At 40.6% G+C, this 16060-nt stretch overlaps 1 protein-coding gene across 1 annotated transcript in view; it reads right to left on the bottom strand.

Moving 5' to 3' along the window:
• ARHGAP31 (Rho GTPase activating protein 31) overlaps positions 1-16060 on the bottom strand; it is a gene marked incomplete at its 5' end in the record, with an annotated part of 114606 nt that overhangs the window by 46410 nt on the left and 52136 nt on the right. Inside the window, one exon of the mRNA XM_081327279.1 lies at positions 1627-1729. Coding sequence (XP_081183405.1) covers positions 1627-1729 — 103 coding nt within the window. The remainder of the gene's footprint in view (positions 1-1626; positions 1730-16060) is intronic.

Here is a 16060-nt window from a genome sequence, read left to right as displayed (position 1 = left end):
TGGATTCTGCATATTATAGTTTCATATAGTGTAATAAGTATGGTATAAATGCCACTTACATGGAGAGAATTTATTATAAGCCACAGTTGAACTACTGGCTATAATATCAAAACCTGTCTAGGGGCAGAGTCATAGAAAGCTACAATACACATACATATATACAAGAAAATAAACATTTCAAGCTTTGTGCCCCACCACCACCATGTAAAAAAGTGTTGAAAATGAATAAATGAAGCTTTTTTGTATGGATCCATTGCTTGACACCAGTAAATCAAGCAAAAAAATGAAAAATAATTACATGAGCTTTAAAAAATAGAATAGGGAGAATTAAATATCTTTCAAAAGCCCTGAATATGATCAAGATTTCATTTGCAAACAGTGACAATTCTAATGTTTGAATAACTTTGCTCACATTCTACTCTACTGTACCTTCTATAACAGACATGTCAAACACAAGGCCCGCGAAGCGGTTTCATGTGGCCCGTGAAGTCATCCTGGAAACAGTGAGGGAACGGCCCCCACTGCCTTGGCCCTGGCCCAGAGACCCTCCTTCTGCCAGAGACCCTCAGATCTGTCCCACTCCTGCCCAGGCCCCCATAGGCACCCTTGATGCAAACGATGTAGAGCTGGCCATGCCCACCCAGTAGGCCATACGCACTCTAGCCATGCCCACCCAGCAGGCCACGCCCACCCTGGCCATACCCACCCAGCCCCAAGGGCAACCGCAATGCTGATGCAGCCCTCAATGAAATTGAGTTTGACACCCCTGTTCTATAAGGACTCACTGACCCATCTCCTAACACCTCACCTGATAAAATTCTTGGGAAACACCAGTCTTTTTTATCTTCAATTGCTGTTATTGCATCAATCCAATGTGTCTTTGAAGGTAGCTAAATTTTGTAACACTGTCTTCAAAATTAAGCAGACTTTGCCCACTGATGATCTATGACAATTGTTAAATATTATATTGTCTTTTTAAATTTAATTTAATTTAATTTAATCTTATTTTATTTTTAATACTTATTTGTAATGCTTGTCTGTGACCATAATATTGGAGGTGCAGGGAATATCAACATGGCATACAGCTTGCAGAACCACTTCTCTTCATTTGTAATACCTGACAGGAGTTAATCACTCCAGGTGTCATTAAATTAAGCAATATCATTTTAGAAGTTTCCAGAAACCTGTATTTTCTGTGTTGAGGGTATTAAAGGTCTGACTCTTCCAACAAATTTTGGGTTAAGTGTGAACCCATTGTATTTTATATGGATATCATTCTTTCCCTGACACTATTTTTCTTATTAGCCTTCTGTATTTTACTTTTTTTTGTTTTACTCCTCATAAGCTGTTCCATATTTATTAGTGAAGTAAATAGTCTTAGACGATAATTAAATAAACTGAACTATATGAAAATGTCTACCTACAATTTAAATCATTTAGGTCTTGTTGAAAACTGCCATATAATGACACTCAAGTTGTTACTGAATTTATTTTGTAGTTACCTTTCATATTCTAGTGTTATATTTTTAAATAAAAAATCAAGGTTCAATCCACATATTTATATTTATAGCCCCCTCATGAAAAACAAAGTGCATAAGAGGCTTAACATGGATTCATTTTTGTCACCTCAGTTTCTGAATATTGGATGTCACACCAGAAAGTCGATAGATTCCATCCACAATTCCATGAGTCTCAATGAACTCTGCACAGTTCTTCAGTACTATAGGAACTACAAGAATGAGATAAAGAATTAAACATCATTATTAATATTTGTTACTAAAATTTTACTGATGATGAATAAAGAGTATACAGCAGTTGTGGGATTCAAATATATGAACAAACGGGTTTTCTGTGTGGATGCCACTTCCAGAAGTCCATTCTGGGCCTGGGCAACAAAAAATTAGCTACCGGTTCTAGTGCGAACTGGCTGAATCCCACCACTGGTATACAGTTATGGTGCAACTATTAATCAAAATAATTGCTAGATAAAAAGCAGAATAAACTCCCTTTTTCTAAGCATATGTATGGCAGGTAGAAATAGGTACAGTATATGGTTCTACTTTTGTAAAATGGAACAATATCTCTTTTTTTTCTTGCCAGCTTATCTCTAGACAGAGGTCTGGGGAAAAATATGGAAATTTACACACACACACACACACACACACACCAGAAATACATAAGAAGTGGAAAAAATGATCTAAATTTGGCAATACACCAAAATTAAAAAAAACCCAAAATCTGTGAAAGAGCAAGGAAATCTCATTCAATACAAACACCAAACACTTACGCAAAGATAAAAATAAGGGATCAAAAGGAGTAGCTCAGATTCAGAGAATGAGACCAATTTTAGAAAAACATTTTTATGTGGACAAATGTGCATTCTGTCTCATTGCCTTCTTTCAGACTTTTTCTGAAATATAATATTTTCAGTTTCTATAGGGCAGTGTTTCTCAAATTTGCCCACTTTAAGAAGTGTGCACTTCCACTCTGAGAATTCTCTAGCCAATCATGTCCATTATGGAGATCAAAGGCTTTTCTTTTACAACGATGTTTTCCATTTTGTTTTCAATTTTAACTTCTGCTTGCCTACTTATCATACATAAGCAAAATTACAGGGATGGCACTTTGTTATTATTCAGCAGCTTGTAACTATAGTTACAGCAAAAATTAGGATAGCTGAAGTAACTCAATGGAATCATTTCTCATTATTATGTTAATCAACTTATACATTTCGTTTCTATACAATACACCAGAGTTTCATAAGCAAAGCAAGTTATATATCATATTTTTAAAAAGTGGCATCATATTTGTAAAGAACATTAAAAATAAACAATACTTGTATCATAATTTCTCACCATATTTGCCTATTTTTATTTTTAAAAACCCACCCAATTTGCAAGAAATAATTGCTCTGAGATTTCTGAAAGGTATTATCTCTAGTTATCTCACATTTAGAACAACAAATTTCTTTTTACAAGAACAAGATAGTCTGTAGTCATGTTTACAATTGTGGCCTCAAGCACTTACTCCATTCTTTTCAGTTTTATTTCTATTTTATGGTTTCAGACTATATGAAGTGTGATAATATGGTGAAATATATTTCTATTCATTTAACTAAATAAACAAATTGTTTTATAGGAAAAACTCAGATCTAGCTGAAGTATAAGATATACTTCAATGGATAAATATGATTGCTTAAATAATTATCTTATTATATTAACATTTTGCCAATTAATACAATTGTGCAAGTTTCTGTAAATTACAGTTTTCCAGAAAATGTATCATAGTTATAGATGAATTGATGCTGTTGAATTCATACATGAATTCTCATATTAACAGATATTTACATTCATTTCCAGATTGCTCTGCCATTTTATTCCTATTATAAAAAATAGCAAAAATAAAATATTGAAACTTTTAGCAACATTACTAAATTCTGACCTTGCATGCACATAAAGGTAATCTATGATTTGTCTAATCTATATAATATTTGCAAAATATACACGTTGGTTCAGTACAAAAAACTAAGCCATAGTTTAACTTCCATTTTGGAATAAAACACAAATAGCTGCATTTATATAATACATTATTCCCTACAACAAGGTTTTTAAACCATAATGGCTATTTTCATATGGTATGCTACAAACAAGAAAACCACATTTTGACTAAGTGTCATGTGCATATCCTGCTATTAAGCTATGATCTATAATCACTGTAATTCTCTTAGCATGCTAAACTAAAACTGAACAAGCTGCCCTCTGGCTTAATGATACATGTGAACCCACTCTGCATCTTGCATGAAAGATCTAATATCATGGAGGATTTATGTGTAAAACCATACAGATAGCCTCTCACAAATAAGGCCTATGTTTTTTTAAAATTCCATTTATATCCCGCCCTTCTCCGAAGACTCAGGGCGGCTTACAAGCTTAGCAGTAGCCTTCATTCTATGTATATGCCTGCTTATTAGGGCTTTCACACACACCCCAAGCGGCATTATTACAAAGTCAGCTTAATTGCCCCCAACAATCTGGGTCCTCATTTTACCTACCTCGGAAGGATGGAAGGCTGAGTCAACCTGTTGTGATGCAGCCCTGCAAATATGTCTTAAAATATGATATTGTGTGAAAAGTTTTTACATCCACACAGCTTATCCGTGATTTATAACATGTGGCTAAAAAGGATATTTTTTCACATCTCTAATATGCTAAATGAAGTATACCACAAATGTAAATCCATTAAGACATCTTGATTTGTTGGTAAACCGTAACTCATAGGCATCTATACATAAAAATAACTAAAACCTGGAACTTGAGAATTTCTGGCATATGTCAGGATGCAAGTACATAAATGTGGGATTTGTATCATGGCATCACCACTCAGATTTCATTATTTTGACATACTGTAATCTCAGTTTGTTGTGGAGTCATGTCTAGATTCTTAAAATAAGATATGCTCTTCCTGTTTCTGGCTTGAATGAACAATGGTGGCTGCTTAATTTTGGAGAAAATAAGATAGTTACAGATTCAGAGTTTAGAAACCTCATTAAACATGCTCCATACAATGACAGGATATGTCTGCTCTCTATAAAACCATTATCAGTGTAATGTAGCTCCCAAGAAAGCAAAATACTTCACATTTTGAAATTTGAAAATCATCATTTTTAGGAACTTTTTATTGGTGAACTGCTTAACAGTGGGAATAAGAATTACATCTAACAGTGAAAACATACTGTATTCTCATATGCAAATACAAGAAGAGAGAAAGACATGTAAAAATTGCCTGGGTTTTCCAGGAGAAAATTAAATCGGCAGAAAATCTTATTCTGTTTGCTCTTGTCCTATTTTCTTCCAAACTGGCCAGAAATACTTTTGTTTTTCTGGTTCAAACATCAAATTGCTAAGCTTTTTTTTTTCCTCCTTGTCTTACTTGTCATTTGATTGGTAATGAAATCTGGCATGCAACCCTATATTTCCACCACCAGGATAGTGACCTCCTCCCCTTTTTTATACAGACTATTTCCTGCTGTTCTCCCATCCTGAACTCTTTTACATCAGAACAACTGCTTCTTATGACTAAAGTGTGGCTTTTGTGATGTCAAGAAACATTCACCAGACACTCATTTCACTTACGATCAAAAATTGTAAGCCTTGACCTCAAGTTCCAAGGATTAAGGGGCTATGCATCAATTTCCTGCAAAGCCAAACTTCTCAAAGAATTGACTATGAAAGCAGAGGACAAAAATGTTCTTTTTCAGTAATGTCAAAATCCAGAAGTAGTTTAGCTCTCTGACTCAGTACTAGCAGGAGCTGGGCTTAAGATGGTAATCATAGCACACTAAGTACTGAGATAATTTTCTCCTAAATTGTCTGCAGCAGGTCTTAGTGGAAAATAACCACAACATTAATCTAATTCAGAGAGACAGAGAAAGAAGAAACTATATATTAAACTTTTGTAGTAACTGTCTTTTTTTCCAACAACATGTACAAATGAACAAGTTTTCCATTCTTCAAGGGGCAGTAGACAGAACTTTTTTAAAAAAGGAAAGCTGTTATATATGAGGAAAAGAGAGGCATGGCTGAATTTCCCAATCTACTTATGTCTGTAATTGAAACCATACTGGAGGCTTAGAAGTTGGAAGAGGGAATTGTGTCACAAAGTTTCTGCTAGTTTTGCCAGGAAGGGAAAAGGTCCTCGTTTTACAACCAGAATGGAAACCAGATGAGGAATAAAAAGAGAATGTAGGCCCCTAATATTACTTGGGTGAAAAACAACTCACAATGAACATATTAAGACAATAAAGCTTTTTTTAAAACTACAACTTAAAGTGGTAGCATGTCAAGGAAATGTTAGCCAATTGTATATATATATATATATATTTTTAAAAGCTATATTTTCTGCAGAATTTTCCTGGTCACTTTCTGCTCTACTCAATGTTTTGGAGATATCATTTGGCCTGCCTTCAAATTTTCCAAGCATTGGGGTTTTCACATTATCTTCTCACTTAACCATTATAAGTGGTGCTTCAAATAGGCAGTCTAGTTTTACTTTATCTAGTTCTTCTATGATTCAAGATAACCTTATGAAGTAGCCGAAGGACCACTCGGACGACAGGCTACTTAACTATAAGGTTTATTGAGAGCAAGACAAACATAGAATAACTTGCCCGGCTTTTATAGCCGGCAGCTGACAGCGAGGGCCAATCAGGAGCGTTCATTTTGGCGCCGCGTCTATCCGGACCAATCCGCGTCGTCTGCTCTTTGACAGCTCAGGCTTCCGCATGGTCCGGTGTTTTGACAGCCGCGAGCTGTCAGTGGTTGCGCCTGCGCCGTGCAGGGAACTTTGACAGCTGTCAAAGTTCCCGCGTGTTCTCCTGTCAGAATGTTTTCCCTAGCTGGAACAACCTGTTGATTGATGTATTTTTAACTGTTTACATATATAATACACCCCTTACCCCTCCCCTGGAGCGTTCCCTCCCCCTTGGTTGCCGGAACCTGCCCACTGGTAGTCTTTTAGGTAGGCGGGGGCTCTTCGGTTCCTGTTGGAACGGCGAGGAAGTGGGGGGTTGTCTGGTTCTGGTAGTTCGTTTCCTTGCTCTTCTTCCTCTTGGTTTGGTATAGGTAGTATTTCTGGGGGGGGTTGCAGATCGAGTTCCTCTGGTTGGTGTTCTGAGTTGTGTGGTGGGTGTCTGGGTCTGAGTTGGTCGATATGGCGGCGTAGGTTGCCGTGAGTTTGTGTGGATATTAGGTAGGAAATGGGTCCCGTTTGTTTTAGTACTGTCCCCTGGACCCACTTGTTTTTATCCGTATATGAGCGTGCCCATATCATTTGCCCTGGTTTGAGTGTGCGGTTTGGGTAGGGGTGCTCGTTTTCTTCCGGGTATGTGTCAGGATGCAGTCTGTCGAGCCGCGTTATCAGCCTCCTCCCCCATCTCAGCTCCGACGGGGATTTGCCCGTTGTTGTGCATGGAGTTGCGTGTTGTGACATGAGGAACTGGCTGAGACGCCGCTGCCAGTTCCCCTTTGCGAATTTTTTCAAAGCTTCTTTTGTGGACCGCACCATAATTTCAGCCATCCCGTTCGTCGATGGGTGGAACGGCGCAGACGTGACCAGCCTAATACAATTCTTCATAGCGAACATCTGAAATTCACGAGAGGTGAATTGAGGTCCATTGTCTGAAACTATGGTGTCTGGAAGACCATGTGTGGCGAATATTTTCCTTAAGGCTTGTATAGTGGCTCCTGACGTTGTTTTTCTAAGGGGAGTGACTTCTAGCCATTTAGAATAGCTGTCCACTACAATTAGGAAACTTTGCCCCTGGATAGGTCCTGCGAAATCTAAATGTATACGTGACCATGGGTTCCTCGTTGTTTCCCATTTGTGAATTGGTGCTTGGGGTGGCTCGTTTCGGGTCGCTTGACAGGTGTAGCACCCTCCCACATATCTTTCTATCTCTTTATCTATGCCAGGCCACCAGACATAACTTCTGGCCATAGCTTTCATCTTGACAATGCCTGGATGTCCTTCATGTAAAATGTGTAATGTTTGGTTTAAGTTCTTCTCTGGTATTATGACCCGATTTCCCCACAGCAGGCATCCCCTATGAGTAGATATTTCATTTTTTCTGCTAAAATATGGCTGGAATTGGGGGTGTGGGTTTTGTGTTGGCCACCCTGTTGTGGCCCATTTGAGGATTCTGCTAAGTATTTTGTCTTTAGCTGAATTGTTAGCTATAATGTTTGCAGACAGGGGACAGTCTGGAAGTTGAGAGATTGCTAGAATCAGTCCAGCTGGGGCTGGGTCTGAGTCCTTGCTTTGAATGGGCAGTCTGCTGAGGCAGTCTGCGTGTCCTAATTCCTTCCCCGGTTTATGTATTAACTGATAGGAATAGGCCGATAAGAATGTGGACCACCGTAGTATTCTCGGTGAGAGAATCTGTGGTGTAGTTTTATTCCACGTGAATATGCCCAGAAGGGGTTTGTGATCTGTAAATATAGTAAAGGGTCTCCCATAGAGGTAGTCATGAAATTTTTTAACCCCTGCGACTATTGCTAGGGCTTCTCTGTCTATTTGTGCATAATTCCTTTCTGCTTTAGACAGAGTGCGTGAATAAAAGGCTATGGGTCTTTGTGTACCGTCCTTGAATAAATGACTTAATACTGCCCCGATTCCATAGGGAGAGGCATCGCAAGCGATGCATATTGGGGTGTCTTCTCTGAAAAGGGTGATCGTTGAGCTGTGACAAATAATCTTTTTTAATGATTGGAAACTATTTTCATGTATTTTGGTCCAGGACCAAACAGTTCCCTTGTCCAGGAGCCTGTGCAGAGGCTCAGCGATAGTGGCTTTATGGGGAAGGAAGGCATGATAAAAGTTTAATAACCCTAAAAAAGCTTGGAGCTCTTGTTTATTCCTTGGGCTTGGTGCTGTTTGAATAGCCCTTAGTTTTTCTGTGGTGGGATGGATGCCTTGGCCGTCTATTTTGTACCCTAGGAATTCTGTGGATGTGACTCCAATAGAGCACTTTTCCCGTTTAAGTTTAAGGCCGGCTTCTCTAAGCCGGCTCAGCACAGCTGACAGCCTGTCAGCTAAGTTTGCTTCGTTTTCTCCGGCGATGAGAACATCGTCGAAATAGGGGCAGACCCCGGGTATTCCTTTCAGGGTTTTCTCCATGATACCCTGAAAGATACCCGGGGCTGCCAATATGCCGAATTGGAGCCTTTTCACTTTAAAGGCACCGCGGTGGGTGACAATTGTCTGGGCTTCCGCGGTGTCATTAGTGACAGGCAGTTGCAAATACGCCTGCGTGAGATCAAGTTTGGCGAAAATGGCGCCAGAGCGGATGGAAGCAAATACGTCCCTTACCGCTGGCACCGGGTAAGCGTGGGGGCTGAGGGCTAGGTTAAGGGTCGCTTTATAGTCCGCGCATAATCTCACTTCCCCGTTAGGTTTAATAGGGGTGACTATTGGGGTCTCCCAGCTTCCCCCTTCCGTAGGTTCGAGCACCCCGAGACCTATGAGGCGATCAAGTTCGTTTTCTATTTTTTCTTTAAGGGCAAAGGGTACTCTCCTAGCTCTTATCTTTATGGGTTGGATTGCTGGGTTTAACTGTAAGGAGATGGGGGGACCAGTGTATTTTCCTAACGTGCCATCGAAGACGTCTGCATACTTGTTGCAAACGGCTTCTAGGCTGGGTGATTGAATTGTATTTACCCCCGTTATGGTGATTCCTAGAGGCCCGAACCAGTTTAACCCTATCAGGTTGGTGCGGTTTCCTGGCGTAACTAGAACTTCTAAGGGATCCTTGAACCCTTTGTACTGCACGACAACCTTAGCCCTCCCCTCCAGAGGAATGGGGGTTTTCTGGAAGTCTGCTAGGTGGACCTGGGTTTGCCTCAGAGGAATTTTTCCCTTGCTTTGTCGGCAGATCTCCTGGTACGTTCCAAATGAAATTAAAGAGACTGCTGACCCTGAGTCTACTTCCATGAGGCAGGGCACTCCCTGAATTTTTACCCTGATCCTCACCTTAGAGCTTAGGCTGTGTACCCTGTCAATTGTTTCTATTAGGTTCCCTGGCGTTTTTTCTCTGATGGCCCGGGTAGCTGGCCTACCTGGGGGATTGGTCTCCAGATCATTGATGTTGTCGCGCCCCCGGCTGCGGCACACCGGTTTGATGTGGCCGGTCTTTCCACAATTGTGGCACTTAGCGTTTCTGAACCGGCAGCTTCCTCGGGCATGATTGCCCCCACAGCTGGCGCAGGCGGCCCGTTGCTCGTAACGCGGTGGTGGCGGCAGGGGGTTCTTGGTTCTGCGATGATCCGAGGTGTCGCTTCTCCTCTGTTGTCTGCGTTCCATTTTCCGCTGGAGGGCTTCCCCGTCAGTGAAGTCCACCGACTCGTCGCTGTCGCTGAGCGTGGCGCTCTCTTGGTATACCGTTGCTGGGCTCTCAGGGGTCGTGGCGGTCGATTTCTTCTTGTGGCTGTACTCATACGCCATGATTTCTCGGGTCAATTCTGCCAGGCTCATGTCGGGTTTGGATGTCAGCTTCTTCTGCAGCCTCTCGTCCCTCAACCCGATCACCACCTGGTCTCTGATGCGGTCCTCCAGGTCGGGGAAACAGCAGTTCCGCGCGGCGTGTCTGACCCCAGCGATGAACTCGTTGGCGGGCTCGTCTGGTCGCTGTTTCTTCTGGGCGAATTGGACCCGCCAGTACAGTTCTGAGCGAGCCGGCATATAGTACTTGTTCAGCTGGTCCACCAGGTCTGCGTAGGAGACCTCTGTGATGGGCACCGGGCTAAACAGGCCCACGGCAGCGTCGTACACTGGAGGTCCGCTGATGTATAGTAGAGCGGCGGCCTTTGCTCTGTCGTCAGTGATTTTACTGACGAGGAGGAATCCCTCGACCTGGCCCAGGTGTGATTGCCATCTCTCGGGATGGCGGGTATCGAATTCCCTCACACGCCCGAAGTTTGCCATGTCGTCCGGTCCTGGGTCGCTCCTTTGGAAGTTAAAACTTCCAGTGACAGCTCTTGCCGGGAACTCTCTTCCTCGGCCGTGACTTCAGCTCGGAAACTCTCTTCCTCAGCTGTGACTTCAGCTCCGGAGCGATCCCACCTTCGTCGCCAGTGAAGTAGCCGAAGGACCACTCGGACGACAGGCTACTTAACTATAAGGTTTATTGTGAGCAAGACAAACATAGAATAACTTGCCCGGCTTTTATAGCCGGCAGCTGACAGCGAGGGCCAATCAGGAGCGTTCATTTTGGCGCCGCGTCTATCCGGACCAATCCGCGTCGTCTGCTCTTTGACAGCTCAGGCTTCCGCATGGTCCGGTGTTTTGACAGCCGCGAGCTGTCAGTGGTTGCGCCTGCGCCGTGCAGGGAACTTTGACAGCTGTCAAAGTTCCCGCGTGTTCTCCTGTCAGAATGTTTTCCCTAGCTGGAACAACCTGTTGATTGATGTATTTTTAACTGTTTACATATATAATACACCTTAGATCAGGGGTGTCAAACTGCCAGCCCGTGGGCCGGTTTCATCATACCGAAACTGGACCCACCCCATTGCCAGCAGCTCAAAAAGAGTTGCAATACGTTGCGACACGTCACGTGACGTGGCGAGTTTGACACCTGTGCCTTAGATGTTACAAGCAGGAAAACCATGACCTTCAAAATATGCACCTTTATTGTCAGGGCCATTTATCTAATGTCACTTCATGCCTTGATAAATACCATGTGGATGGCATTCAAAAGAGAGGCTTCCCATAAAGAGGAATATAAACGAAATGAGAAACCTTAAAACAGCTGCATCTTTTACAAGACTCAGAAGAAGATGCTACAGAAACTTGTTTAGCCACTTCATTTTGCTTTTTTGTGTGTGCAGGAAATGGCTGAATATGGGAGTCAAAGAGATACCTTTCCCCTTGAAATATCCCCCCCACCCACCAAAATAGCTGCAGCCCCAGATTCAGAGTGAAGCTAAATTTTCCACAATAGGAAATAGGCACAGGACCATAGTGTCCTTAAAAACATGAACTCCACAGCAGTATCACATATGCTTACACTTCACAACAGTATACAAACTGTATACAAAGAGCCTTGGTGGAGCAGTGGGCTAATGCCTCCTTAAGTAACACCAGCTGCCTGCAATTAGTGCAGGTTCGCATCCCACCAGGCTCAAGGTTGACTCAGCCTTCCATCCTTCCGAGGTAGGTAAAATGAGGACCCAGATTGTTGGGGGCAATTAAGCTGACTTTGTAATAATGCCGCTTGGGGTGTGTGTGAAAGCCCTAATAAGCAGGCATATACGTAGAATGAAGGCTACTGCTAAGCTTGTAAGCCGCCCTGAGTCTTCAGAGAAGGGCGGGATATAAATGGAATTTAAAAAAAATAAAAAAATATGTTGCTCAACTGCCAAACAGTGGGAAATAACTGATCCTGGAGTAGCATAGGATAAATATTATGATGCTGTCAACTCTATTCTTATTTTATAATGATTCTGACCACTGAATGTACATTTTGCATAGGAGCTATATACTAGGTTAGAGGTCCCCAACCTCCTGGGCAGTGGACTGCTATTGAGCTGCAGCCCATAGGGAATAGGGCCACCAAAGCAGCAGGTGAGTGTACAAAGCTTCATTTGCACATATGTGGGATTTAGGTTGTGCACACAAAACCATTTCTCCCCCCCCTGACACCCAGTTGTTCCAATATGTGAACAACCAGTTCTTTGTGTGGATGCTGCTTCTGGAGGTCCATTCTGGGCCTAGGCAACAAAAAATTATCTACTGGTTCTGCTGAAGTGGTACAAACCGGCTAAATCCCACCACTGAGTATATCTGGTTTTGACCTGGCTCAAAAACAATAACTGGGAGAGGGAATTTGGAATCCTAGTGGATGATCACTTGAATATGAGCCAGCAGCGTGCAGCAGCCGCCAAAAAAGCTAATACAATCCTGGGTTGAATAAACAGAGGCATAGAATCAAGATCACGTGAAGTATTAGCACTGTTTTATAAGTGTTCTGTTCCAGCCTACAACTGGCCCTGTTTGTGTGTCCGGGACAACCCCTTTTTCTTTTTTACATTCAATAGGCTGGAAAAACCCAATCAAATTTATTTACAGTTCAAACAAAAAAGCAACAGAATATTTCCTTCAATAAATAAATCAAAATATCAAACAAGAGTCAACAAACAAGAGTTAAACAGAAGTAGCAAGAACAGACCAGAATTCTCTTAGAATGTCTCCAAACGGTTGCCTTCAGCAATCAGCCCTGCCCACACCTTCCCCTTTTATTATCAGTCCCAAGGCATGGCTTCTCAAACTATTCTGCAAAGTACCAGAGGGCAGGACAAGAAACAATGGTTGGAAACCAATCAAACTGAGAAGCTAACTGGAATTAAGGAGAAACTTCCTAACAGTGAGGACAATTAACCAGTGGAATGGCTTGCCTTCAGAAATCATGGGTACTCCATCACTGAAGCTATTTAAGAAGAGACTAGACAGTCACTTATCTACAATGGTATAGGTTCTCCTGCTTGAGCAGGGGGATGGACTAGAAGACCTCCAAGGTCCATTCCAGCTCTATTCTATTTTATTCTATCTTTTTTTAATTGACAAATGGGCTATATTTTTGTCCATCATTTATTTTAGCTTAAGCACAAGTGCCATTTTAAGCAATCTTACAGATGTTCCTTTTTTCTAACAACAATAATTGTGGAAACTTATCATTAATAATCCTTAATAGATGTCACCATTAAAAAGTGGACTTATCCCTTTTCCCCTTCAACAGACCCATGATCAGAAAATAAAACTTGTCAAAAAAGAACAGTGTGAACAGAAGTCTACCCTTCAATGTGTATTTTAAAAAAGGCTTTTAATTTCCATAGCTATCAATTCAACACTTTTCATCATTTAATTTATAGAGGAGAAACACATTATCCTACTACACTCCTGTGCCAATGTTTACATTTGGGTCCTGGAAGTCTGAGGCACCTGTGTTTGAACAGGATGATAGCAAACCAACATCAAACAGGTTTAAAAATGAATAACCCCTTTTAAGCTTCCATGATCTATTCTACTTTGACTGATATAGGTTTCTCTTTGAACTTTGAACAGGCCATTAGCTCTGTTAGAATCTTTTAATGGAGACTATAGCTGTAATCATCCTATTTTCTCATTTTGTCACAGTATCAGATAGTTCAGCAATTTGTCCCAATGATTAGTATAAGGACTTGCAAAGCTGACTAAAAGCTTAAGTCTAGTTCAGTTATATGAAGCAACATACTAAGTCAAGTATACAGGCATGCTAGACCTCAAAGTGGAATTAAAATTCCAGGAATTTAGTGTCTGAAAAAGTCTCCAGGAAAAGGTATAAATGAAAATCACAAATAAATGGAAGTGGGTGGGAAGGCAACACTTTAAGTATAAGAGTTAACTCACCAAGGAAGAAATTGAACTGATCTATAGCATTTTGTGAAATTAGTAACTGAAGTTGGGAGGCGTTCTATAAGTTAATAGGAAAAGCACCAAATTCCCCCACTATAACTAGAATGAAAAAGGAACAGAAGTGGCAGAAGCAGTAACACAAAGAAAAAATAACAATAGCTTCATTTATGGAAAAAAACCAACCAAATCTGGGCAGAACTTCAATCTGTCCAATGCTTGTGAAAAATAAAATAATGGGTAATTTCATCCTCTGTTTTTGCCATCATTTGACTATTTAAATCACAATAACGGGTAGATGACTGTTGAAATAAATCCAGTAAATGCACATAAAAAAATTAAGAGATAATTAATATTCTTTTGGGGGCTCAGCCACAGTGCCAATCATCAATGACAAAATGGTTAAGAACCCATCATTGCTTAAACACTTCAAAAAGAAAATTCACACCACCAGATAAGGGAATGTTAGTATTTATCTATAACTCAGTCTTTATTCTGTTACTTAATTACTCTTATTATAGCATGGTTTTTCAGATACTGAATCTAAGTCTGCCTGTATGAGGAAATGAAATAAAATAATTAAACCTCAGAGAAATGCAGTGGTAAATGATATTTTTATAAACAGAGAAATAAACATAGGAATCAGTGATTATCCTGTTCCACAAAAAGAATAAAGGTATAAATAGGTATAAAATGAGATACAGTCTTCCCAGGTTTACTTTCTCCTTTTAAAAGGGTGTTTTTTTTGTCTTATATTTGATTACAGTTTCATCCACTAGACCAGGGCTTTTCAACCTTTTCACCCATTGTACCACTTTTAGGATATGGCAACATCCGAGTACCACCAGTTGCCTAGCAAGGTGTCAAAAACTTGATGACCAAAAAAAAAAGGAAAAAAGTGATGAAGTACAGGTAGTCTTCAACTTAGAATAGTTCGTTTAGTGACTGTTCAAAGTTACAATGGCACTGAAAAAATGAATCAGTTGCCAAGCATCTGAATGTAAATCACAAGAACCTGGAGATGCTGCAACATTCCAGCTGATCAGCACTTCTTCTGGGCTCAGAAGCACCAGGATCAGCACTGAGCTCCAACTGGAGCCTGGTGCTGATCCTGGTGCTTCCGCTGAGCCCTGACAGCCCTGCAGCTCCAGCCATCTCTCACAGTGCTGCCACCAGTTCAGCTCATTTCCCTCCCTCACTACCACTCTTCTAGGATGGTCATGTACACCTGCCAGGTGCCAATGTACCACAGGTGGTACCCGTACCACTGGTTGAAAAGCCCTGCACTATACCTCACATCAATTAAGATAATTTAGATACTTCCTGAACCAGAGAAACTGCAGTTGGTGATAAAGTTCCATATTCTTTTGCTTACAAACCTTCCAACACCAATTAAATGACAAAATAAGTCCTAGATATTCTTTTACTGCAGATCCTTAAGGGGAGACCAATTCAATTTAGTTTCTCTTAAACTTGCCAGACGTCTCTTATTTCAAGGGTTGTTTCTTATAGAAAGGAGTTGCTTATAATATAGTGTTTTGACTGGACAGTACATGCATATCACTCCTCTCTTCTTCTACCCAAATTTGAACTGTTTCAGCTACTCATTCAGAAGTAGCCAAAACTAGGTTTACAAAATGAGACCCTTTGTGTGTATCCTGCAATTGCTCAAATGAATCTTCCATCAAAAATATCGAATAAAATATTTTCTCTGAGCTTATTTCAATGTTTTTATTAGTTTGGTTTCCTATGTTTTCTATGGATTCCAAAAAGTTTACATTGTATTTCAGGTTGACCTTATTAGTACATTAATGTGAATTATTGTTGAATTAAATCAGTGTAGACAAGATGGGCAGCACACAAATCAATCAATGAAAAAAACAAAGTTATTATTTTCTCTTATGCATTGTCCTGTGATTCCATCTGGGTAAAACTCTGGTAAATGTGAAATTTTAAATTAGAAATACAGAACTAACATGGAAAAGTCATGTTTTAGTTTTTGCCATTTTGGAATTCTATAGGCAAATTTCACTTTTCGCAAATGGAAAAGCAACCATGATAAAACAAAGAGAAAAAAACCATGGAAAACTCTCTATATAATAAACATATGTATTTATATTAA

The sequence above is a fragment of the Vipera berus genome (assembly GCF_964194415.1).
Source record: "Vipera berus genome assembly, chromosome: 4".
NCBI classification, from domain to species: domain Eukaryota; kingdom Metazoa; phylum Chordata; class Lepidosauria; order Squamata; family Viperidae; genus Vipera; species Vipera berus.
This window is presented reverse-complemented; position numbering and strand designations above follow the sequence as displayed.